At 41.6% G+C, this 25,020-nt stretch overlaps 1 protein-coding gene across 2 annotated transcripts in view; it reads left to right on the top strand.

Moving 5' to 3' along the window:
• Positions 1–25,020, top strand: part of LOC111969993 (immunoglobulin superfamily member 21-like) — a 270,568-nt gene that overhangs the window by 220,677 nt on the left and 24,871 nt on the right. For both annotated transcript variants that reach the window (XM_023996456.2, XM_023996455.2), the window contains exons 5-6: positions 4,786–4,901; positions 17,189–17,684. In XM_023996456.2, the coding sequence (XP_023852224.1) occupies positions 4,786–4,901; positions 17,189–17,684 (612 nt within the window). The remainder of the gene's footprint in view (positions 1–4,785; positions 4,902–17,188; positions 17,685–25,020) is intronic.

Below are 25,020 nucleotides of genomic sequence, written 5' to 3'. Positions count from 1 at the left end.
TCTACCCTTTAGCTCAGTGCAGATGTTGCCTGTAATCCATGGCTTCTGGTTGGGGTATGTTCGTACAGTCACTGTGGGGACTACGTCCTCAATGCACTTATTGATAAAGCCAGTGACTGATGTGATGTACTCCTCAATGACATTGGAAAAATCCCGGAACATATTCCGGTCTGTGCTAGCAAAACAGTCCTGTAGTTTAGCATCTGCTTCATCTGACCACTTTTTTATAGACCGAGTCACTGGTGATTCCTGCTTTAATTTTTGCTTGTAAGCAGGAATCAGGAGGATAGAGTTATGGTCAGATTTGCCAAATGGAGGGCGAGGGAGAGCTTTGTACGCGTCTCTGTGTGTGGAGTGAAGGTGGTCTAGAGATGTTTTCCCTCTGGTTGCACATTTAACATGCTGATAGAAATTAGGTCAAACTGATTTAATTGTCCCTGCATTAAAGTCCCTAGCCACTAGCAGCGCCACCTCTGGATGAGCGTTTGAGTGCGGCTTTAGTGCCAACCTCGGTCTGTGGTGGTATATAGACAGCTACGAAAAATACAGATGAAAACTCTCTAGGTAGATAGTGTGGTCTACAGCTTATCATGAGATACTATACCTCAGGCGAGCAAAATCTTGAGACTTCCTTAGATATCATGCACCAGCTATTGTTTACAAATATGCATAGGCCCCCGCTCCGTGTCTTACCAGAGGCTGCTGTTCTGTCCTGCCGATAGAGTGTATAACCCGTCAGCTGTATGTTCTTAATGTCGTCGTTCAGCCACGACTCGATGAAACATAAGATAATACAGTTTTTAATGTTCCCTTGGTAGGATATCCGTGCTTTCAGTCCATCCCATCTATTTTCGAGCGATTGAACGTTAGCTATCAGAACGGAAGGCAAGGGCAGATTAGCCACTCGTCACCTGATCTCTTTCCTCAAAACCTACATTTCCTTTTCCGGCGAATCACGGGGATCTGGGCCTGGTTGGGTGTTTGTAGTATATCCCTCGCGTCCAACTCATTGAAGAAGAACTCCTCGTCTAATTTGAGGTGAGTAATCCCAGTTCTGATGTCCAGAAGCTCTTTTCGGTCATAATAGACGTTAGCAGCAACATTATGTACAAAACAAGTTACAAACATAGCAAAAGAACTAACAAAATACCATGTTTGGTTAAGCAGCCCTCCCCTCCGCCCTCCCTTCCATTTCACGGTAAAGTCTACACCAGTTGTATTCGGAGCTTGTGACAAATAATATTTTATTTTATATGATTTGATCTGTGGGCACCTGTACATTGTTCACCATTGTTGTTGCTACAAGGTGGAACTGGTTCTGAAGTAATCACGTGATCAGCGCGGGATCATCTAGTGGCCTACATAGATCCACCTCCATCACATCCGTGCTCTTCAAAAACATTGTGCAGAAAGTGGTACCACTTAGATAGGCATTTTTGGTGGGGGGTTTCCTTTACTATGGGCATTGGTTTATTTCTGAATGGTTGTATTTAATTGCTTACTTGAGATTCCTGTTTATCTAAATTCTTGAAAGAAATTACTTAGGAATAATAATAATGATAATACTTTTTCTCTGAAAATACTGGTGCATATTCATTTCTGGATAAGCACCCAGCAATATTTGATTATATACACCATTTTTTTATTTAACTAGGCCAGTCAGTTAAGAACAAATTCTTTTCTACAATGACTGCCAAAAAACAGTGGGGTTAACTGCATTGTTAAGGGGTAGAACGACAGAAAATTAACTTGTCAGCTCTGGGATTCGATCTAGCGACCTTTCGGTTACTGTCCCAATGCTCTAACCACTAGGCTACCTGCCACCCCGTAAATCTATGGTTACAAATGCATGATTTATTAACAAGCCTGAGTAATGTGCATATTCATAGGAATATTAATGTACAGTGGGGCAAAAAAGTATTTAGTCAGCCATCAATTGTGCAAGTTCTCCCACTTAAAAAGATGAGAGAGGCCTGTAATTTTCATCATAGGTACACTTCAACTATGACAGACAAAATGAGAAAAGAAATTCCAGAAAATATATTTTCCACCATAATTTGCAAATAAATTCATTACAAATCCTACAATGTGATTTTCTGGATTTTTTTTCTCATTTTGTCAGGGAGGATATACAGTATGTTACTCAAATTAGATCATATGGACACTTGGAGTCAGAACGCCCTACAGTCTGATAAGTAGCTTATCACCATCAAAGACAGAGAGCTGTTATGGATATTATTGAATCCAATTTTACACAGGAGGTTCATTTGTCAAGAAGGTAATTTGTCTGTGATTTTGAGCAAGCCACAAAGGACAACACCTCTAACAATCTCTTGGGAGACTGAAACAAACGAGAGGCCATGCATACATTTGGACTGATTACTTTGGGACCCCTTAGCACATGATTAAAAACGTACAAATCCATTAAATAGTTATCACTAAATTACTTTCAGTGAAAAGGAGCCAAGAATGACCTAGGTGACCTTCTCCTTTTGTCCTTTCTCCCTCGAACCCTGGAGATGTGGACTTGAGACCTACACGCTGAGTAAAAGGGGATGTTGGGAGTATGCCTTGTTCACACACTGTCTACAGAGCACTAAATCCCTTAATTAGCAGGCCTGGGAGAGCAGTCCCCAGGGAGCTCTGTTAAACGTGGTCCTGCTCCACACACTCTCCAATCCCATTTGCAGTTATTTTTTTTAAGACATCAGGGTAATGGTGCTTGAGGGTGTCTAGAGGAAGCGGTAGGAGGGAGAGGGGGGCTTGGACAGTTAGTGGTATAAACCGTTCTGTAGAGTTGACTGAGAAGGGAAAATAAATTGTTTTCCACTTTAATGTTATATTTCTTTAGAGTTGATAGATGTAGGAGAAGGGGCTGTATCTTTGAAGGCTCTGACCTTGTCGTAGCCAATAAGTTCAGAGCAGAGTTTTACCATACACACTTTCAAATGTAGTGGTTGATAAGATTAATATCCTGGATTTGAGAGCCGTTGTCCTTTTGATTCTCCTCCCAGGCCTTCTCTCAAATGTCCTCTCAAACACGCTTTGCCTTTGTATTTAATGCAGTGATAAATATTGCTACTGAGGCTGTAGCAGTCAGGGTGCACAGGCACAAAGTTAAGCAGCATGTGCATAGCACTAGAATGTGAAGCTTTACATGTACAGAGAATAGGCAGAAATGTTCAATATTATTTGTGTTTAACAGCATTGAGGCCTGGTCTCTCTGGCTGGTCTATCCAGTTGCGCTCAGGTTTTTTTTTTTTTTTGACAAACCTCAGCTGTCAAAGACATTGACATCCTCTTCAAAGTGTAAAAGATTACTCTGCCCTGGATGTCTTACACAACAAGGGGATATTGTTGTTGAATATTAAATGAGTTGGTCACTGTTCACGTGTGTCTAGAAAACATAGCTGCTATGGCTTTTCCGCTTATCACATTTTACAAGTGTTTTTAGATGCAGTAGATGTTCTACCATGCAGTAGAAATTCTAGTTTCAATCTGGAAATAGAATGAAGATGAAGAGGAATTGTGAAATGCAGAAAGAGGGAAAAAAACTATTGAGAACTGATTAGATAAATGTATGGCTACTGTACATTTAATGTTAGGCTCTACTGCTAGCCCTGGCCATCTGCACCTGTGATGCCTCTAACAGCTAATCATGCTCCTGTTTGAGACCGGCCTCTGTTAGACAGCTAATGGAGTTTTCTAATATTAATTTCCAGCCATACGTCTTGCATCAATCAGCAATTAAGAGGTGTGGAAATGAAAGGCACACTCGCCAGCAGACGTTTTCCCCCTTCGTTTTAATCAATTAATCGCTTTGGCATCTTTGTTTGAAACCCCCAAATGGATTTAGACGTAAAAGTGACACATGAAACGGCTCTATTCCCAGGCCAGCACTACTGATGTGGGATCTTATCAATTGAGAGATTCATGGCGGAACTCCCACTGGGCTCTCTTTTAACCCTCTCCCCTGGTTTCACACGCTGCTTCTATTTCCTGTAAAGGCTCAGAGAAGTCAAACGGACCAGAACAGTGCTACTGCCTCATTCTGCTTCCTTTACGCCGGGTGTGAAAGGAAATTCACAGGAAGTGTTTCATGTGATAATATAGCAGACAGAATATCTAATGCCACCCACGAGAATGCAGCAACTGGGAAAGCATTAAACATTCAGAGTAGCAAGGAAATGCAGATGTCTTAGACTGAGACATCCTCCTCAACTGATGTTGTCACTGTGACAGCCATCTGAATTTACATAGTGTTTCATCCATTTATTCAACTCAACCCCTTTTCACACGCCTGGTCATCCACTTCTATATCAGCCTTGATTCATTTGTTATTGATTTACACATTCAGTGAAAGGTTTCTATCTTAGGAACTTGCTTTCAAAAAAGCACCACCAGTGTATTGTAACATGTATCACATGTTAAGCATCTCATTTGATGTTGGGTCTATTTCCTTTTTCCTCAGCTTAACTCCCATTGCTCCACTCTGCTGTGAAGTCGTGCTCACATGTTTTACTTTTGCAGTGACAAGCTTGTAGGTTTCCCCTAAGACAGCCAGACGATAGACTGCTGATACTGTATGATATGCATGAGCTCCGCTCCACATCTTCAACCAGCCCCATTGGACCACAGGATCCCCTGTGTTCAGGTGATCCTGAACACAGCATAGGGCCCTAGCCAACAGCCCTGCTTTATGACACAAACGATCCTGAGCACACAGTGTCAATGCGTTTAGCTGTCATGTGTTGTTGCCTAACCTGTCCTTTTCTCTTTCCACAGCACCTCCTAACAACATCTCAGTTTCGGCAGAGAACTGTCCAGCTCCATTCAGCCGGTACCAGGCCCAGAACTTCACTCTGCTGTGCACTGCAAAGGGAGGCAAACCTGCACCTTCGGTGAGTCACATATTTAGGCACTTGAACATGCTATACAGTGCACATACAGTGCAGTATGTACAGGGCCAGACACACATATGACTTGAAGCCAATTCACTGTTAACAATAATTCTGAAAGGTTCCAGTCATGTGTGCCCCACTGCATTGAGCCATGACCACAGTCACGGTTGAAGCATACAGTATGAGGAAAAGTAGTCGAAGAGGGGGATGTTTGAAGAGATACATTTCTATGGAAGAGTTTGACTTGTGAATCATAATTACTACAAATACACCAGGCAATGTAATCACTATAGAGATTATTTGAAAAAATATCAACCAGAGACACACGTGTAGTCCGAGTTAGAATCATTAATCTTATCACAAAGTGAATCATTAATAATGATTGTACCAGGATTTGCCATGAGACATCGTAATGGTCCCCAATGCTATTCCCTCAACTTTTTGAGATGGCAGACAGGGTAGTAGAGATAGCTGAATCCTCATGCTCCTCTGTCTTCTAGCATATGAGCTGCTTGAGTGACGCCACTCGCTGTTCATCCCTACTGGTCCATTAATCATGGTCCACGGGTGTATCATAATGTATTCCAGATCCATCTCACAGCTTATCTCCTGCAATTATAAACCCAGTGAGAGGTGAATACAAGGTGAACATGATTTCCGTCTCTCAGGTACTGACTGACTGGTTATATAAAGCCACATGAGTACATTCCATGGTCTTCCTAGCACTCTGGTATAAGGATCCCACAGTCATTACACTCTTGCGCTGCTGGACTTCTCTAACAACCTTGTTGGAGGAAATGAGATAGATCTGAAAGGCCATCTCTCCAAATATGCCTGTACTCTGTTCATTAGACTCCCCGAGTAGCCCTGGTAATAGGGAGAATCAACTCAGAGATGGTGATGACTCATCAAATCACTGATGCTTCTACAGATTTGGTCAGACTGTAATCTTCTATCTAAATACATATAGAAGGTAGTATAAAGACTAAATGCTGACTATGCATGGCCGTTATTTGCTCTTCCTGCTCTGTAGCAAATATAAAATCAAATCAAATTGTATAGGTCAAATACACATGGTTAGCAGATGTTATTGTGAGTGTAGCGAAATGCTTATGCTTCTAGATCCGACAGTGCAGCATTATCTAACAGGTAATATCTAACAATTTCCACAACAAAACCTAATACGCACAACCTAGTAAAGGAATGACATGAGAATATATAAGTATAAAATATATGGATGAGCAGTGACAGAGCGGCTAAGATGCAATAGATTGTAAAAAATAGATATTGAAGGATACAGTATACATTATATACTAATGAGATGAGTAATACGAGATATGTAAACATTCTTAAAGTGGCATTATTAAAGTGACTAGTGTTCCATTTATTAAAGTGGCCAATGATATCAAGTGTGTAGGTAGGCAGCCGCCTCTCTGTGCTAGTGGTGGCTGTTTAACATTCTGATGGCTTTGAGATAAAAACTATTTTTCAATCTCTCTGTCCCAGCGTTCATGCACTTGTACTGACCTCGCCTTCTGGGTGGAAACGTGGTGAACAGGCAGTGGCTCGAGTGGTTATTGTCCTTGATGATCTTTTTTGCCTTCCTGTGACATCGGGTGCTGTAGGTGTCCTGGAGGACAGGTATTTTGCCCACAGTGATGCGTTGTGCAGACAGCACCACCCTCTGGAGAGTCCTGCGGTTGTGCGCGGTGCAGTTGCCGTACCAGGCAGTGATACGGCCCGACAGAATGCTCTCAATTGTGCACCTGTAAAAGTTAGTGAGGGTTTTCGGTGACAAGCCATATTTTTTCAGCCTCCTGAGTTTGAAGAGGCGCTGTTACGCCTTCTTCACTACACTGTCTGTGTGCGTGGACCATTTCAGTTTGTCGGTGATATGTACACCGAGAACTTAAAACTTTCCACCTTCTCCGCTGCTGTCACGTCGATGTGGATATGGGCGTGCTCCCTTTGCTGTTTCCCGAAGTCCACAATCATCTCTTTTGTTTTGCTGACATTGAGTGAGAGGTTATTTTCCTGACACCACACTCCGAGGGCCCTCACCTCCTCCTTGTAGGCTGTCTCGTCATTGTTGGTAATCAAGCCTACCACTGTTGTGTCATCTGCAAGCTTGATGATTGAGTTGGAGGCGTGCATGGAAACGCAGTCGAGGGTGAACAGGGAGTACAGGAAGGGGCTGAGCACGCACCCTTGTGGGGCCCCAGTGTTGAGGATCAGTCGGAGTGGACATGTTTCCTACCTTCACCACCTGGGGGCGGCCCGTCAGGAAGTCCAGGACCCAGTTGCAACGAGTGGGGTCAAGACCCAGGGTTTCAAGATTAATGATGAGTTTGGAGGGTACTATGGTGTAGTCAATGAACAGCATTCTTACATAGGTATTCCTCTTGTACAGATAGGATAGGGCAGTGTGCAGTGTGATGGCGATTGCATCGTCTGAGGACCTATTGAGGCGGTAAGCAAATTGAAGGGGGTCTAGGGTGACAGGTAGGGTGGAGGTGATATCATGATGACAGAGGTAAGTGCTACGGGGCGATAGTCATTTAGTTCAGTTACCTTAGCTTTCATGGGAACCTGAACAATGGTGGCCATCTTGAAGCATGTGGGGACAGCAGACTGGGATTGGGATTAATTGAATATGTCCGTAAACACACCAGCCAGCTGGTCTGCGCATGCTCTGAGCACGCGGCTAGGGATGCCGTCTGGGCCGGCAGCCTTGCGAAGGTTAACATGTTTAAATGTTTTACTCACGTTAGCCACGGAGGATAGCCCACAGTCTTTGGTAGTGGGCCGCGTTGGTGGCACTGTATTGTCATCAAAGCGCGCAAAGAAATTGTTTAATTTGTCTGGAAGCAAGACGTCGATGTCTGCGACGGAGCTGTTTTTTTTTTTGTAATCCGTGATTGTCTGAAGACCCTGTCACATACATTACAGTTCAAAAGTCTCAACGTCAACAGTGAAGAGGCGACTCGGAACGCTGGCCTTCTAGGCTAAGTTCCTCTGTCCAGTGTCAGTGCTCTTTTGCCATCTTAATATTTTATTTTTATTGGCCAGTCTGAGATATGGCTTTTTCTTTGCAACTCTGCCTAGAAGGCCAGCATCCCTGAGTCGCCTCTTCACTGTTGACGTTGAGACTGGTGTTTTGCGGGTACTATTTAATGAAGCTGCCAGTTGAGGACTTGAGAGGCGTCTGTTTCTCAAACTAGACACTCTAATGTACTTGTCCTCTTGCTCAGTCCCACTCCTCTTTCTATTCTGGTTAGAGCCAGTTTGCACTGTGAAGGGAGTAGCACACAGCATTGTGATGCTCCAGATACTCAACTAGTCTAAAGAAGGCGAGTTTTATTGCTTCTTTAATCAGGACAACAGTTTTCAGCTGTGCTAACAATAATTGCAAAAGGGTTTTCTAATGATCAATTAGCCTTTTATAATGATAAACTTGGATTAGCTAACACAACGTGCCATTGGAACACAGGAGTGATGGTTGCTGATAATGGGCCTCTGTACGCCTATGTAAATATTCCATACAAAATATGCCGTTTCCAGCTACAAAAGTCATTTACAACACTAACAATGTCTACACTGTATTTCTGATCAATTTGGTGTTATTTTAGTGGACAAAAAAATTGCTTTTCTTTCAAAAACAAGGACATTTCTAAGTGACCACAAACTTTTGAACGGTAGTCTCGTGTTTGAGCCGTTGAATTGCGACTCCACTTTGTCTCTGTACTGACACTTTGCTTGTTTGATTGCCTTACGGAGGGAATAACTACACTGTTTGTATTCGCCCATATTTCCAGTCGCTTTGCCATGATTAAATGCGGTGGTACGTGCTTTCAGTTTTAAAATATGCTAATCATTATAGAAGGCTATTCGATTATTCACAGAGATTGATTCGATTGGGCTTGTTAATGCACTTTATGCCCTAACATATCCCGTTAAAACCTACCGAGGTCATTTTTACCCTTCATATCTACAGTTGAAGTCGGAAGTTTACATACACCTTAGCCAAATACATTTAAATTCAGTTTTTCACAATTCCTGACATTTAATCCTAGTAAAATGCCCTGTCTTAGGTCAAATAGGATCACTACTTTATTTTAAGAATGTGAAATGTCAGAATAATAGTAGAGAGAATGATTTATTTCAGCTTTTATTTCTTTCATCACATTCACAGTGGGTCAGCAGTTTACATACACTCAATTTGTATTTGGTAGCATTGCCTTTAAATTGTTTAACTTGGGTCAAACATTTCGGGTAGACTTCCACAAGCTTCCCACAATAAGTTGGGTGAATTTTGGCCCATTCCTCCTGACACAGCTGGTGTAACTGAGTCAGGTTTGTAGGCCTCCTTGCTTGCACACACTTTTTCAGTTCTGCCCACAAATTGTCTATAGGATTGAGGTCAGGGCTTTGTGATGGCACTCCAATACCTTGACTATGTTGTCCTTAAGCCATTTTGCCATTCCATCCTCATGATGCCATCTATTTTGTGCAGTGCACCAGTCCCTCCTGCAGCAAAGCACCCCCACAACATGATTCTGCCACCCCTGTGTTTCACGGTTGGGATGGTGTTCTTCGGGCTTGCAAGCCTCCCCCTTTTTCCTCCATACATATCGATGGTCTTTATAGCCAAACTGTTCTATTTTTGCTTCATCAGACCAGAGGACATTTCTCCAAAAAGTACAATCTTTGTCCCCATGTGCAGTTGCAAATCGTAGTCTGGCTTTTTTATGGCCGTTTTGGAGCAGTGGCTTCTTCCTTGCTGAGCGGCCTTTCAGGTTATGTTGATATAGGACTCGTTTTACTGTGGATGTAGATACTTTTGTACCTGTTTCCTCCAGCATCTTCACAAGGTCCTTTGCTGTTGTTCTGGAATTGATTTGCACTTTTCGCATCAAAGTACGTTCATCTCTAGGAGACAGAACGTGTCTCCTTCCTGAGCGGTATGACAGCTGTGTCCTCCCATGGTGTATATACTTGTGTACTATTGTTTGTACAGATGAACGTGGTACCTTCAGGCGTTTGGAAATTGCTCCCAAGGATGAACCAGACTTCTGAAGGTCTACAAAAAAAATTCTGAGGTCTTGGCTGATTTAATTTGATTTTCCCATGATGTCAAGCAAAGAGGCACTGAGTTTGAAGGTAGGCCTTGAAATACATCCACAGGTACACCTCCAATTGATACAAATGATGTCAATTAGCCAATCAGAAGTTTCCAAAGCCATGACATAATTTTCTGGAATTTTCCAAGCTGTTTAAAGGCACAGTCAACTTAGTGTATGTAAACTTCTGACCCACTGGAATTGTGATACAGTGAAATAATCTGTCTGTAAACAATTGTTGGAAAAATGTCTTGTGGCATGCACAAAGTAGATGTCCTAACCGAGTTGCCAAAACTATAGTTTGTTAACAAGACATTTTTGGAGTGGTTGAACAATGAGTTTTAATGACTCCAACCTAAGTGTATGTAAACTTCCGATTTCAACTGTATGTATCATTCAACTGATTCATTAAATAACCTTTGAACTATTGTTTAACTGTTAGGCTGTAGGAAATTCGACAAGAAACCTGCCTTTTCATACTGATTATTAATTAATCCCATCTCTTTAAAAAATAAATCATCACTAAGCCAACCCAAGCATAGATCAGGGACTCAATACAAAAGCACTCAGAGGTTCAAGCATTAAGAGGAGGCAAGTAACATTCGTGTTACGTTTTACTGGATGAAGATTGAGAGGTATGAGTGGGTAGATAGAGTTATGAGGAGGAAACTGGTTGACCAGGAGAGTCGTCTCCAAGGAAATGTAGCCATTTCAGTCAAAGCAACTGTGCTTGAAGTACTGTATGAATAATGTGTCTGTGTTTGTAACATGGCTAAGCTATGATTCTAAGTAGTGGAGAATAATTGTTTTGACTCCAGAAGAAGTTGTAATGCCTCTGTGGAGAGTTAATCACCCTGCCAGAATTGCCCAGTGCTGTAGGACTAAATCAAACCCCAGTAAACAAATTTTGACAGTGTTCAGAGATAGATTTTATAACAGGAGTGTCTCTCGACTCCTCAATCCTGCACATTTCTCTTTTTAATCTCCTTGAAGATCTAGTGCTGTGGTCCAGTGGATGAAAGCATTGATAATAATACAAGTCAAATAAGAAGAAATCACCAGCATAGTATGTCCAATGTTTGCAGACTTTTTATGTACACATTAGAAACTAACCAGAGGAAAACATAGGGATTTCACATGGTACTGTCCAGTACCTTTTAGGGCACATGTGTGGATAAAGAGAGTAATGGTACATTTTTGTACCCAACATTTTGAATATGAAGGTACAATAATCACACTCTCAGAAAAGGGGTAAGGTGTGAAGCTACATTTCTGTTTCCAAGGGAACAAATGTATTTTGTGTACCCTCAGTACCCACCATAAGGTACAATGACACATGTTTTGCCACATACAAGAAACTAACGGCTTTGTCACTGAGGTGGTACCCTTTGTACCAAAATCATTATCATATTTCCTAGAATGCTCTACTGCACGTACATTTTTTATAATTGTTTTTAATATCTGCGTTTTTACATGTACATTGATTGATTGATTAATCTTATGCTACACAAAGATAAACAACATACATTTTTCTAAACTAATCCAATCAGTTAGTTCGATTTTATGCACCCATTACTGAAATGGTTGTTCCAGTTTAAATGGTTTAAGTAGTCTCCTCACAATGTTCCTAATCCCGGCAGTCATTATGAATGAGGGTTTCAGGTGAATAAAAATTCCAACTGTTGGATATCCTAATTCTGTCTGGATTCCAATAGGAATTACATATCACTTTGCAAGCAGTATAATGTAACTTGCAAGTAGAGTTGCAAAATGCTGGTAACTTTCTCAAATTTCCCAGGTTTTCCAGAAATCCCTTTTGGAAAATTCCTGAAAATGTGAGGGAATAAGCAGGAAATCCATCAACAAGGATTTCTTGAAAATCTGGGTATCTTGGGAAAGATCTGGGTATCTTGGGAAAGGTCTGGGTATCTTGCAACCCTACTTGTAGGCCTGATGTGCCTGAAATTGAATGAATTCAACAACTCTACATTTCACTCAAAGGCAAGGCACACTGGGAAACTATATTGGAGGCATGGCTTAGTGTGGCCGTGGCAGTTCATTATTTTTGTGTTGTACCTGTTTAAGTGGTCTATGGTGGAGGTACATTTTGTCACTTACTAGGAACATCCCACTGGGCACACGCTGGTTGAATAAGCGTTGTTTCCATCTCATGTTGAACCAACGTGGAATAGATGTTGAATTGACATCTTTGCCCAGTGGGATATGGCTTTGTCACTGTGGGGGTTCCCCAATTCCTACCTCAGATATGAACTGGGGGAAATTATGTTCCTATAACTAAAGGTACAAAGGATGACCTTACAGGATACAAACCAAGTGACAAGCAGTTGTTCTCCTTTAAGAACAAATCTAAACCTTTTTTTCTGAGAGAATACTGAATTGGCCTGGGTTTTGTGACTGCAACTTCAAACGCCTTTCTGCCTTTTGATGACACTCATTTTCTCTTTGTCAGTGCTGTTGCCTGGCATCTTAATACAAAACTAGCTGTTTACAGCTTTATTTTCTGTCATATCTTTGCAAGCCCAGTCTTAGATGCTTTTCTAAATGTTTATCAAAGCATGTTCTGTGTTTATACAAACCATTTAATTAACTGGTCAACAATTTTGGTTAGCCTACATCCTTTCACATTGCAGCTTATGTGCTCAGCCACCATTTGTTTCTAGGCAGGAGTTTTTTAGGTTGAGGCCAGTGGTGTAGTGGAGGGTAAATGCAAGTAAACAGTTTACCCATAATTTGCAGAAAACTCATGTATTTTTTCACTGCAACCAACGATCGTTTTACCAACATATTTTTGTACCACTACATCACTGGTTGAGACTAAATGTAACATGTAAGCTTAATCAATGGCTGTATACAAAGAGCTGTGCACTGACTGTGCATTCCTTTCTTTCACCAGTTATTCACCAGAACGCTTAATTTGTCTGCTTGTAGCTTATTATACAAGGAACAAGCGTGTTGTTGTTGTCACTAGGTACTGTAGAAGGTGCATCATCTTCCGTTTTAGATACTTTTAACAAGCTATTCACATAATTGTAATAGCTCTCATGACATCCATTACAGAATCCTCAGAGCACAAGTAACCATTGATTGAAAACGGGAAGGATAATGACAGCTAATAATGAGAGATGATTAAGCTTCTTTCTCTTTCACTGTCTCACTCTCTCTCTCATGTGCTCTCTCTCTGTCTCTCTCGCTTTTTTACTCTCTCTCTCATGTGCTCTCTCTCTGTCTCTCTCGCTTTTTTACTCTCTCTCTCATGTGCTCTCTCTCTGTCTCTCTCGCTTTTTTACTCTCTCTCTCATGTGCTCTCTCTCTGTCTCTCTCGCTTTTTTACTCTCTCTCTCTCTCGCCTTCTGACAGCACAATGATTCATTGTGGCAACATTAAGGTATATTTGGGCCATTGAGTGAAGAGAAAGGGTTATTGTTACTAGGGTTGCAAAGGGAGGGTATATTACTGGAAACCTTCAAAGTTTGCCAGGAAATGACCAGATTTTGGGTATTTTTCAAGGATTTTATGTAATCTATAACAATACATCTAGTGGCCCTTTTGGGTACTTATTATTTTTACAGGTGTCTGTAATTCTATCTTTTTATTTAACTAGGCAAGTCAATTAAGAACAAATTCTCATTTACCATAACAGCCTACCCCAGCCAAACCCTAATGTGCGCCGTCCTATGGGACTCCAAACACAGCCGGTTGTGATACAGCCCAGGATCAAACCAGGGTCTGTAGTGACGCCTTTAGCACTGAAATGCAGTGCCTTAGACCACTGCGCCCCTCAGGAGCCCTTTCTGGCCCTCTTTGTGGCCTCATCACATGCAAAATATATGAAATAGTTAAATAAGATGATTTTCAAATCAAAAATAGATTGACAGAGCTGTAAAACAATATCCTAAATATAAAGCATCAACTTAGTGAATACCATTGGTGTTTAATATGAGGGTTTCAGCATGAAATATTTATATATATTTTTTTACACTTTTATTTATTCTAGGATGTCAGTATGTATTTGTTGTAAATGTTTTGGCATCAAACTGGTAGCAGTTGTGAAAAAAGTAAAATGTTGGAAGAGTTCAGAGTTAATTGAAAAAAAATAGCTTTTTTCATTAATTAGGCTATTTTCTCTTGAACCATATGGTCTATCTACAGACACTCATGGACAAAATGGACACAGATATACAAAATGAATACTATATATATATATATATATATATTTTAAGTTATTCAAGTATAAATTACCAAAGTTATGATAGATTGCCATAGATTGTCTGTTAATTACCAAAATTATTGAAGATTCCAGTAACTTCGGTAAGGTACCGGTAGCTTTGCAACGCTAATTGTTATGTTTCAAATGAGCTTTGGAGTCGAGGTGTTAGGGCCAGGGGGTTAAGGCTGGCACTATCTGAAGTGCAGGTGCTTTTCATCAATGTCTATTCACAGGCGGAATGCAGAGCCTACCTCATGACACACGCACCAGCTTAATTTCGCCACCACCAATGCATTGCGCTTTGGCGGGCGTTCAGAATGACTTCCTTGTTGGTTTGTCGAAGCTCTCTCGAATCCGACTGAAGCAGGTGGTGTGTGCTCTGGCTCCATTGTCTGAAGCATTTGGCAATGTAGAACAGAGGCGTGATTGATAATCACTTAATTCCACTGTGAAGGACCATGCAGAAAGACCATTGAAAACCACAAACAGCTTCTCATTACAGCACAGCTACCACTGCCCACTGTCTAAATTACAGCCAGCAGCAAGACTCATATGCTGACCCCCAAAAAAGTAGCCTGCTCAAGACATCTCTATAACAATGGGGTTTTCATTGCCTTGAGCATGCTGATTAGGCCTAACCTAAAGTAAGTGAAAACTGGACGGTTAGGTATTTTAGGTAGGTGGATCAGTTTGACTTGTGAATATGAAGATATCAATTTCAATTTATTCTACCTAAGGTGTATTTACAAATTTAAAGGAACGTTAGAGTGATCAGTGTATTATTTTCATAATGTGACCGAGGATTTCATAAAAGGGAATCCATGAAATGTAACAAAAGGTATTTTTTCCACCACTATGTAGTAATCCATTCTCCATTGTAAGCTATGCGTATAGTAAACCAATAAAATACAGAATAATTCCTATTCAATCATTGAAACTATTTGCAAAGCCTTCTATCTCCCAGAGAGTACCGTCTATCACGTATATACAGTACGTGTGTGTGTGAATAATCCTGAATTATTGAGCCACTTCAAGATAACATAAAGAAGAATATAAAATAATAATGGGATTGTATAGACATCTGTAATGATGCTCTCTCACTGGCACCTGAGGTTCATAGGATGCAAACCGTCCAGGCCTTACAAAAGGTATCCTCACTCTTACTGTCTTGGAGAACATGCAGGGAAACTAGGGCGTGCCAATGATTCCTTTGGTACAAAACAACCTTGAGAGCAACAGTTTTCTCTGTCAAAATGTGTAGTATTTTAATTAAAGAAAGCATAAATAAACTCAATGTACAGTAGTATTAACCTTGGAGATCACTACACTAAGTTTTTACAGCATTGGCTGAGTCCTTGTGACTTACAATGGGTACAGCACTCACATCATTGTTTGGGAAAGTAGGAGAGATAGTGCCTCACACTGGTCAGGAGTAGATACATAAGATGGGACTGCATCAAATGTGCCATTGCTTCTGCAAATCTTGATCATATTTCCCCTCTCTGAATAGGAATCACACATCATAGAGCTTGTCTTTGTTGTACGTTCTGGATCAAAACAAGGTGATTTATAGATTCAGAACTTTTTTAAATGTCAATGTAGCCAGCCATTCCATCACCAGTGACATAATTAAATGCTTACAGCCCACACAATTTTTTCCCAAGAGCAAACAAGCACAAGTTCATTACACTATCCTTTTTCTCCACATTTCTTAGCAAATTGGTTTTCTACAGTACCCAAACAAAATTATTTTTTATTGTGCAGGTAGGTAGTACAGAAGGTAATGGTGGGAGTAAGGTCAATGATTACCTGATACTCTAGAGTTGTGAAAGTTGTTAAACGGAGTCAGTTTAGGAGGCGTTGAGGTCAGTACATACCAGGACCTACAGTGCTCTTAATCTCCCTTGATGTTTCAGGTATAGGCCTACACAGTGCAGTCAACACAGCACTGATTAATTTATTTATATTCAAGGCTCTGTATTTGTATTTGTGTTACTACTGTACAATATACACTGTAGTACTACTGTATGATCTTGTTACTTGCATGGATACTGTACATGCATTGTTGTGCTACACAAGGAGATATAGTACACCATATGGAGGAGTCAGTTTAATCCCTTGATCATTGTTTAACCAATGGCTGTGGACTGTCTATGATGTGCTGTAGGTGATAGCCTATAAACGTGAAAGTGTTGTGTTCATGTTAGGAAGAGTGTTGGTTGTCTGTTTCCTCCCTATTGTTCACATGGAGCCATACAGAGTCAATCCTCAGGAGCATGGCCTTACATCACAGTTGTTTACACAACTTACTGCTATTTACACAGCAGAGTGAAAAGCCCCTGAGGTGGCGTCAAATCAAAGCATGCCTCAACAAACCCCTTTTACAGAAAATCCAAACATTGGCGTAAATTGTACTATATAGGGTAACGATACTTTGATCTCGTGCAAATTGGTTCCAAATGTCCAAAGGTCCCGTAACTGACTGCGGATTACATTTTTCTCTTCAAATAAAGAAAAGTGAAAATCAAAAATCACGGTATGAGTAGGGAGCTTCACYACTACCGATGCCAAGGGCAGTAGCTCTGCATCCTGATTTTAAAGCTAATATCTGGAGGTTATGTGTTAAAATAGGAGCCTGAATTTCCTGTCAAAAGATTAACCAGCCAGAGATCATTATATCATCATGATGAAGTAAGGAAACTCCTGTAATATCATTGAAAATCCCTGCTGAACACCAGCACCGAGCAAACCTCTGACACATCTCCTCTTCACCAGCTCACTGGTGACTGAATAACCACATCCCATTATCACAACTTGAAGTTGTAATAAGACAATTGGCAAGGATATACTGTAATTCAAACCAAATCTCTCCTCTCTTTCCGCTTTTTTGTTTGTCTCTCGATCTCTCCTCTTCCCCTCGGTCTCTCTCTCTCTCTCAGGTGTACTTTAAGCGGGATGGAGAGTTGATAGAGGTGATATCCTACATCCACCCCTCAGCCGAGGACGGCGGTGGCTCAGCAGGGGTGCGGGGTGCCAGGCCACTCATCAGCAGAGACATGGACGACACCAAGCTGCAGAGGTCCCTCTCCCTGTTGGACCCCGAGGGCCGGCCAGCCCGCATGTTCACCGAGAGCCCTGAGCGTCGTTGGACCCCGGGCCAGCACACCCAGGGTCGGCAGCAGAAGGAGCAGCCCAGCCCTGCCACGGAGATCATTCCAGAGACAGTTGTGAGCCGGGAGTTCCCTCGCTGGGTCCAGAGCACTGACCCACTCTACTACTTCAGCCACACCCACATCTCCCAGAGTGATGGCTCTGTGCTGGTGCAGGCCAGACTCACCTGGACCCTTAACCCCCAGCTGGACAATGACGCCATGTTCAGCTGTGAGGTCAAGCACCCAGCACTGTCCATGCCCATGCAGACAGAGGTCACACTGGGTGAGTACAACAGAAATATCCTACCCCTAACCCACTCCTCTCTCCTTGTTTCCCCATCGCTGTACTCAATCTCTGAGCCTCCTTATGTATCCCTCGCGAATCTACTCAGAACAACACTGATTTCCATTCGATGCTTAATTGTGTAGTGACTGACAAGGCAATTAATCGAGCTGTCTGTTGCTAAATTGAGTTAACTCACAACCGTTATTGAAGAAGTCAACCTGAATTAAGGAAGTCAAATTAGAATTTATACACAATCAGCCACGTGATGTCCTGTATTGGAGGAAGTTCTTGGAGGAGTCGATGCAGTGCTGATATGATAAACAGACACATTAAGTTCACTGAGAAAAGAGTAAATGGTAGAGGGCAGAGTGTGGTTCAGTAAGGAGAAGCTGCTGCTGCTGGTACAGGTACAAGTTACACGCTGTGTGCACACTTAATTTCCTCAGAGCACCAGCTTTCATCTCCTTCACACCTTTAGAGGGGCCTTTTCCTCCTGCTAGTGTCCCTTTCTCACCGTGGTGTGTTGATAGACATGGGGCGGCTCGAACCGCTCACACTTTAACTGTGTGAAGCTTTTGGAGTTTTGCTGTTAGAACAACAACAACAGCGGAGCTAGAAAACACTCAACCAACACAGAAGGACCAGTGTTTAGGGTCTATAAAGGATTTACCAATCATGGCTAACAAGTGCCTATGTGTCAGCAAAGAGCTAGCTCACTGCTTAAGGGCCTGCATACTGCAAATAATACACGTTCAATCTGTTTATAATTCTACCCTTGTATATTAAAGTAACTTCCCAGTGTAAATCTCACTTTTAAAAGTTCATATTCTGTTAACTCATCCAAATAATGTTATTGACTAGTCCCATATTTGTGGCCAAAGCATAAATTGTAGAAGAAAAAAAAACACACAGACAATTTAAAAATGCTTGCTATTTCCTCATAGAAGAACAGGATGTCATCTCCTTGTGGAGGATGAGCTGGCAAATCAGCAGTTTAGAGAAGGATGACCTGGTCAATTAGAGGTCTATTTGCATGATTATTTTTAATGACCGGTATACGCTCACACCATTCTGTTGTTGGGATAAGCCCACACAATTCCAACACAAAAAAGCTGCTTTTTAACATACTTAATTGCCATTTTTTGGAAGGAAAACAATTTCATAAGGATATATTGATATTATCTGTCTTCTCAAGACAGATTGCTGAAATTATGATTTTAACAGCCTCCTCTTTACTGTTGTTACATGTTGATGGTAAAAAAATACTCTGGACCCAGAGGGGTGTAGGCCAAGAGAAAGCCTTGCTAACTGTCAATGGCTTTCATATTTTGACAAGGTTTTTCTATGCTGTGATTCAAGCCATTAATTTACCAGTAGCTTTGTTCTTTAAAGGGATGAAAACAGCTTCTTCAGACATTCCTCCTCACCACCCTGAGAGTCGAGAACAGAAAATGTGCATTTGTTGATTTTAATTGGAGTACACTTGAAATTCAAAGCATTCATAAATCTGCTTGGAGCAGATTGAACCTGGGGTAGTATGAGTGAGAGCTGCTGTTGTTATAGAGTAGTAATAATAGCCAGTACATGTGTTGATATACTGTAGTAAATATCACGTATGGTTAGAATTGTGTCACCGCTTGAAAACATTATCTCTAATATACGTATATCCTGGTTTGATGTAATAATCTAAAACTGGACACATTTGAAGTATTTCCCCCAGACGGGCCAGAACCTATCCTGGAATACAGTTTATTCCAGCTAATTGCTCCTGGGACCTGTCATCCACTCCTGTCCCTTGGCCCTGGCTTTCAGAGCTGTGTTTGGTGAGGAAAGGAACCCTCTGGGCACGGACGTCAATTCAACGTCTATTCCACGTTTGTTCAATATAATTTCATAGAAATTACATGGAAAGAACGTTGAATCAACCAGTGTGTGCTCAGAGGGAAGTTTTTGCACTGTCCATAAGTAATACATATTTCACTGATTTAATATCAAATCAAAGCTTATTGGTCACATACACAGATTTGAAGATACTATCGCAGGTGCAGAAAAATGTTTGTTTCGAGCTCCAACAATGTGGTAATACCAAGCAATAATAAAAATGTAAAAAACAATACACACATAATCCAGAAAAATGTAGTAATTAATTAATTAACAAATATCAGAATGAGCAATGCCAGAGACCGGAATATAAATATATATATATACATATAATGGTGTGTAAAGACAGTATGGACAGTATATGAAAAGAAAATGTGTGTACAGTGGTAGTTCTATAGGATGAACCATGATTGGAATACAGTATATATTAAGCAGGTAAAACAGTATGTAAACATTTTTAAAGTGACCAGTGTTCAATCACTATTTGCATAGGGCAGCAGTCTCTAAGGTGCAGGGTAGATTACCAGTTGATAGCCGGCTATAACAGTGACTAAGGTTCAGGGCAGGGTACTGGGCGGAGCCCGGCTAGTTGTGAGTGTTTGATGGCCTGAAAATACAGTAGAAGCTGTTTCTCAGTCTCTCGTTCCCAGTCTTGATGCACCTGTACTGTCTCCAGCCTTCTAGATGGTCCTTGATGATCTTCTTCTTGTCCTTCCCATCTACACCGGCTGCTATAGATGTCCTGGAAGGCAGTCAGTATGCCCCCGGTGATAAGTTGGGCTGATCGCACCACCCTCTGGAGAGCCCTGCGGTTGCAGACGGTGCAATTGCCATACCAGGCGGTGATACAGCATGACAGCATACTCTCAATTGTGCATCTGTAAAAGGTTGTGATGGTCTTAGGGACCAAGATGAATTTATTCAGTCTCCTGAGGTTGAAGAGGCGGTGGTGCGCCTTATTCAACACGCTGTCTGTGTGAAGGGACCATTTCAGCTTGTCAGTGATGATATTTTCCTGGCACCGCTACACCAGGGCCATCACCTCCTCACTGTAGGCTGTCCTGTCATTGTTGGTAATCAGGCCTACCACTCTTGTGTTGTCAGCAAACTTGATAATTGAGTTGGAGACATGGGAGCCAACCAGACATGGGTGAACAGGGAGTACAGGAAGGACCCCTGTGGGCCTCACGTGCTGAGGATCAACGTGGCGGAGAGTTGTTGCCTACCTTCACCACTTGGGGCAGCCCATTAGGAAGTCCAGGACCCAGATACACAGGAAGGGGTTCAGACCCAGGGCCTTGAGCTAAGTGATGAGTTTGGAGGGAACTATGCTGTTGAAGGCTGAGCTGTAGTCGATGAACAGGATTCTTACATAGGTATTTCTCATGTGCAGGTGGAATAGGGCAGTGTGCAGTGCAATGGCGATTATGTCTTCCATGGATCTGTTGGGGAGATATGCAAATTGTAGTTTGTTTAGGGTGTTGGCTAAGGTGGAAGTGATAGTCCTTACCTATCCTCGCAAAGCACCTTATGATGACCAAAGTCAGTGCTACGGGGCTATAGTCATTTAGTTAAGTTACCTTCACTATCTTGGGTACAGGAACAACGGTGGACATCTTGAAGCAAGTGGGTAGAAAAGACTGGGATATTAAAAGATTGAATATGTCTGTAATTAGGCTGGGGTGGTATCCAGATGATCATATTGTCATATTGGTCTTCTCTCATCCCGGGATTTACGGTTTTATCGGCTAGCACACAAGGTGGTGCTAAAAACAAGAAAATCCCATTGGGCCTCTATTCCCATAATGCTAACAAAATTAGCACAAACCAATAGCAAAATTACAGACGTTGTTAGCTAAATGCTAATGAGCGAAAACTAACATAAACTAATTGCAAAGTAGAGCAAATACAGCTCATAAAGTAATACAAGCATAGCTAATAGCTACCGATTGGCATTTTTGTTGAGTGTGGACATTTACAAGCGAAAGGGAACTAAAGAAATTGTGCAAATTAACAAAGTTGTGATGCATGCTTTTCTGAAGGAAAGAAGCAAAGGGGAAAAGCTAGTAGGAAGAAATTACAACTGTACAGATAACTCATCCAGAGCTCTTTGACTTCTGGCAGAAATCCATTATAAGATATCTGATGGCAAACATTTAGTAGTGAATTGCATACAAGTGTAACTTCATCACCTCATGTGTGCCACAAAACAGAAATTTGCCAATAGATACAGAACGCTATGGACTGTAGTGTATTGCAGAAGTTGACTGCAGGTATTTACTTATGAAGTAGTTACTAATATTCAAATTTATAGAAAATCTTTAAAGAAATAGTTTTGACTATATTGAAAAACCATTGCGTGTTTRTTTCCAAATACCCCGGTATACGGTATATACTGTATACCGCTCAAGCATATCCGTGAACACTCCAGCCAGCTGGTCTGCAAATGCTTTTAGGACAGGGCTTGGGTTAACATGCTTAAATTAGTTACTCACATCTGACACGGAAAATGAGAGCACACAGTCCTAGTGACCGTCGGGGGCCCGCGTTAACGGCTCTATGTTTGTCTCGAAGCGGGCGAAGGTGTTTAGCTCATCCAGGAGCGAGGCGTCAGTGTGGCTGGCTTTCCATTTATAATCCGTGAATGTCTGGACTCCCTGTCACATACAGTACCAGTCAAAAGTTTGGACACACCTACTCATTCAAGGGTTTTTCTTTATTTTTAATATTTTCTACATTGTAGAATAATAGTGAAGAGAACAAAAACAATGAAATAACACATGGAATCATGTAGTAACCAAAAAAAGTGTTTCACAAAGTAGCCACCCTTTGCCTTGATGACAGCTTTGCACACTCTCGGCCTTCTCTTAACTAGCTTCATGAGGTAGTCACCTGGAAGGCATTTCAATTAACAGGTGTGCTTTTTTTAAAGTGAAAACGTGGAAAGTGAATTTCTTTCCTTCTTAATGTGTTTGAGCCAATCAGTTGTGTTGTGACAAGGTAGGGGTGGTATACAGAAGATAACCTGATTTGGTAAAACACTAAGTCAATATTATGGCAAGAATAGCTCAAATATGCAAAGAGAAACGACAGTCCAACATTACTTTAAGACATGAAGGTCAGTCAATATGGAAAATGTCAAGAACTGTTGCAGTCGCAAAAAGTTGCAAGCTCTTTGATGAAACTGGCTCTCATGAGGACTGCCACTGGAAAGGAATACCCAGAGTTACCTCTGCTGCAGAGGATAAGTTCATTAGAGTTAACTGCACCTCAGATTGCAGCCCAAATAAATGCTTCACAGAGTTCAAGTAACAGACACATCTCAACATCAACTGTTCAGAGGAGACCGCATGATTTTTAACATTTAAAAAAAATAAAAATTTTAACTAAGCAAGTCAGTTAAGAACAAATTCTAATTTTCAATGACGGCCTAGGAACAGTGGGTTAACTGCCTTGTTCAGAGGCAGAACGACAGATTTTTACCTTGTCAGCTCAGGGATTCAATCTTGCAACCTTTCGGTTGCTAGTCCAACGCTCTAACCACTAGGCTACATGCCACCCTGAATCAGGCCTTCATGGTCGAATTTCTGCAAAGAAACCACTGCTGAAAGGCCACCAATAATAAGAAGAAACTTGCTTGGGCCAAGAAACACGAGCAATGGACATTAGACCGGTGGAAATCTGTCCTTTGGTCTGATGAGTTCAAGTTTGTGTCAAATTTGTGTCTTTGTGTGACGCAGAGTAAGTGAACGGATGATCTCTGCATGTGTGATTCCCCCCATGAAGCGTGGAGGAGGTGTGATGGTGTGTGGGTGATTCGCTGATGACGCTGTCTCTGATTTATTTAGATTTCAAGGTATACTTAACCAGCATGGCTACAACAGCATTCTGCAGTGATACGCCATCCCATCTGGTTTGCACTTAGTGGGACAATCATTTGTTTTCAACAGAACAATGACCCAAAACACACCTCCAGGCTGTGTAAGGGCTATTTGACCAAGAAGGAGAGTGATGGAGTGCTGCATCAGATGACCTGGCCTCCACAATCACCCGACCTTAACCCAATTGAGATGGTTTGGGATGAGTTGGACTGCAGAGTGAAGGAAAAGCAGACAAAAAGTTCTCAGCATATGTGGGAACTCCTTCAAGACTGTTGGAAAAGCATTCCTCATGAAGCTTTTTGAGAGAATGCCAAGAGTGTGCAAAGCTGTCATCAAGGCAAAGGGTGGCTACTTTGAAGAATCAAAATATAAAATATATTTTGATTTGTTTAACACTTTTTGGGTTCCTACATGATTCCGCATGTGTTATTTCATAGTTTTGACGTCAAAACTATTATTCTACAATGTAGAAAAAAGTAAAAATAAAGAAAAACCCTGGAATGAGTAGGTGTGTCCAAACCTTTGACTGGTTATGTACTTCTCAAGTCTAAGCCGTTGAAATACGACTCCACTTTGTCCTTGTACTGTCGTTTTGCCTCTTTGATTGTCTTACAGAGGTTGTAGCTGGTCTGTTTGTCTGTTTGACACATCCATGCTCCCAGTTACCTGTCTTTGGTTAAATGCGCTTTCAGTTTTGCGGAAATGCTGCCATCTCTCCACAGTTTTTGCTTTGGTTCTAATCGTCACAGTGTGAACAACATACTCTATGCACTTCCTGATGAACTCCGTCACCAAGTCAGTTTATATGTCGATCCTATTCTCAGAGGCGACCTGGAACATTTTCCCATTCCGCGTGATTAAAACAATCTTGAAGCATAGATTCCGATTGGTCAGCACAGTCCCCTAAAACGCTCTTGTACGTTCTTGAACAGACTTTGAGGTACCTTTGCTCCGGTTTGGTGGGTGTGGCGAGGTGTGGCTTGAAGCAATGAATGACATAAAGGGCAGTGACCACGATGACAGCGTTCCCCAACCCGCAACCCAAACCCTTCTTGTTTTTCAACTGGTCGTTCATTACAGCACTCTTTCCATTCAATTGAACATTCCAGAACATAAAAACTTACTGAATGCAGCCTTGTTTAAGTTTCTTTCTATAGGTGGGGAGGACCAGAGTGGAGGCGTGATCTGATTTGCCGAAGGGAGGGTGGGGAGGGCCTTATGTAACGCTCGCGGAAGTGAGTATAGCAATGATCCAGGGTCCTTGTTGTGCGTGTAGCACAGGAGATGTCTTGATAGGAAAACACTACAGAAATTCGAAGATTTTGTTCATTAAAGTCCTCAGATACAATAAGTGTGGCCTCAGGATATGCAGTTTCCAGTTTTCACAGTTCAGTGTAAACTTGGGGGAAATATACACGGCAGTGACGATGACCAAAGACAATTCTCTCAGGAGGTAATGCAGTCTGCATATGTTGATGAGGTATTCCAGATCGGGAGAACAAAAGGATTTGAGTTCCTGTACGTTACCACAATCACACCATGAGTTGATAATCATGAAACAAACCCCTCCA

The sequence above is a fragment of the Salvelinus sp. IW2-2015 genome, linkage group LG11 (genome assembly GCF_002910315.2).
Source record: "Salvelinus sp. IW2-2015 linkage group LG11, ASM291031v2, whole genome shotgun sequence".
Taxonomy (NCBI): Eukaryota; Metazoa; Chordata; class Actinopteri; order Salmoniformes; family Salmonidae; genus Salvelinus; species Salvelinus sp. IW2-2015.
This window is presented reverse-complemented; position numbering and strand designations above follow the sequence as displayed.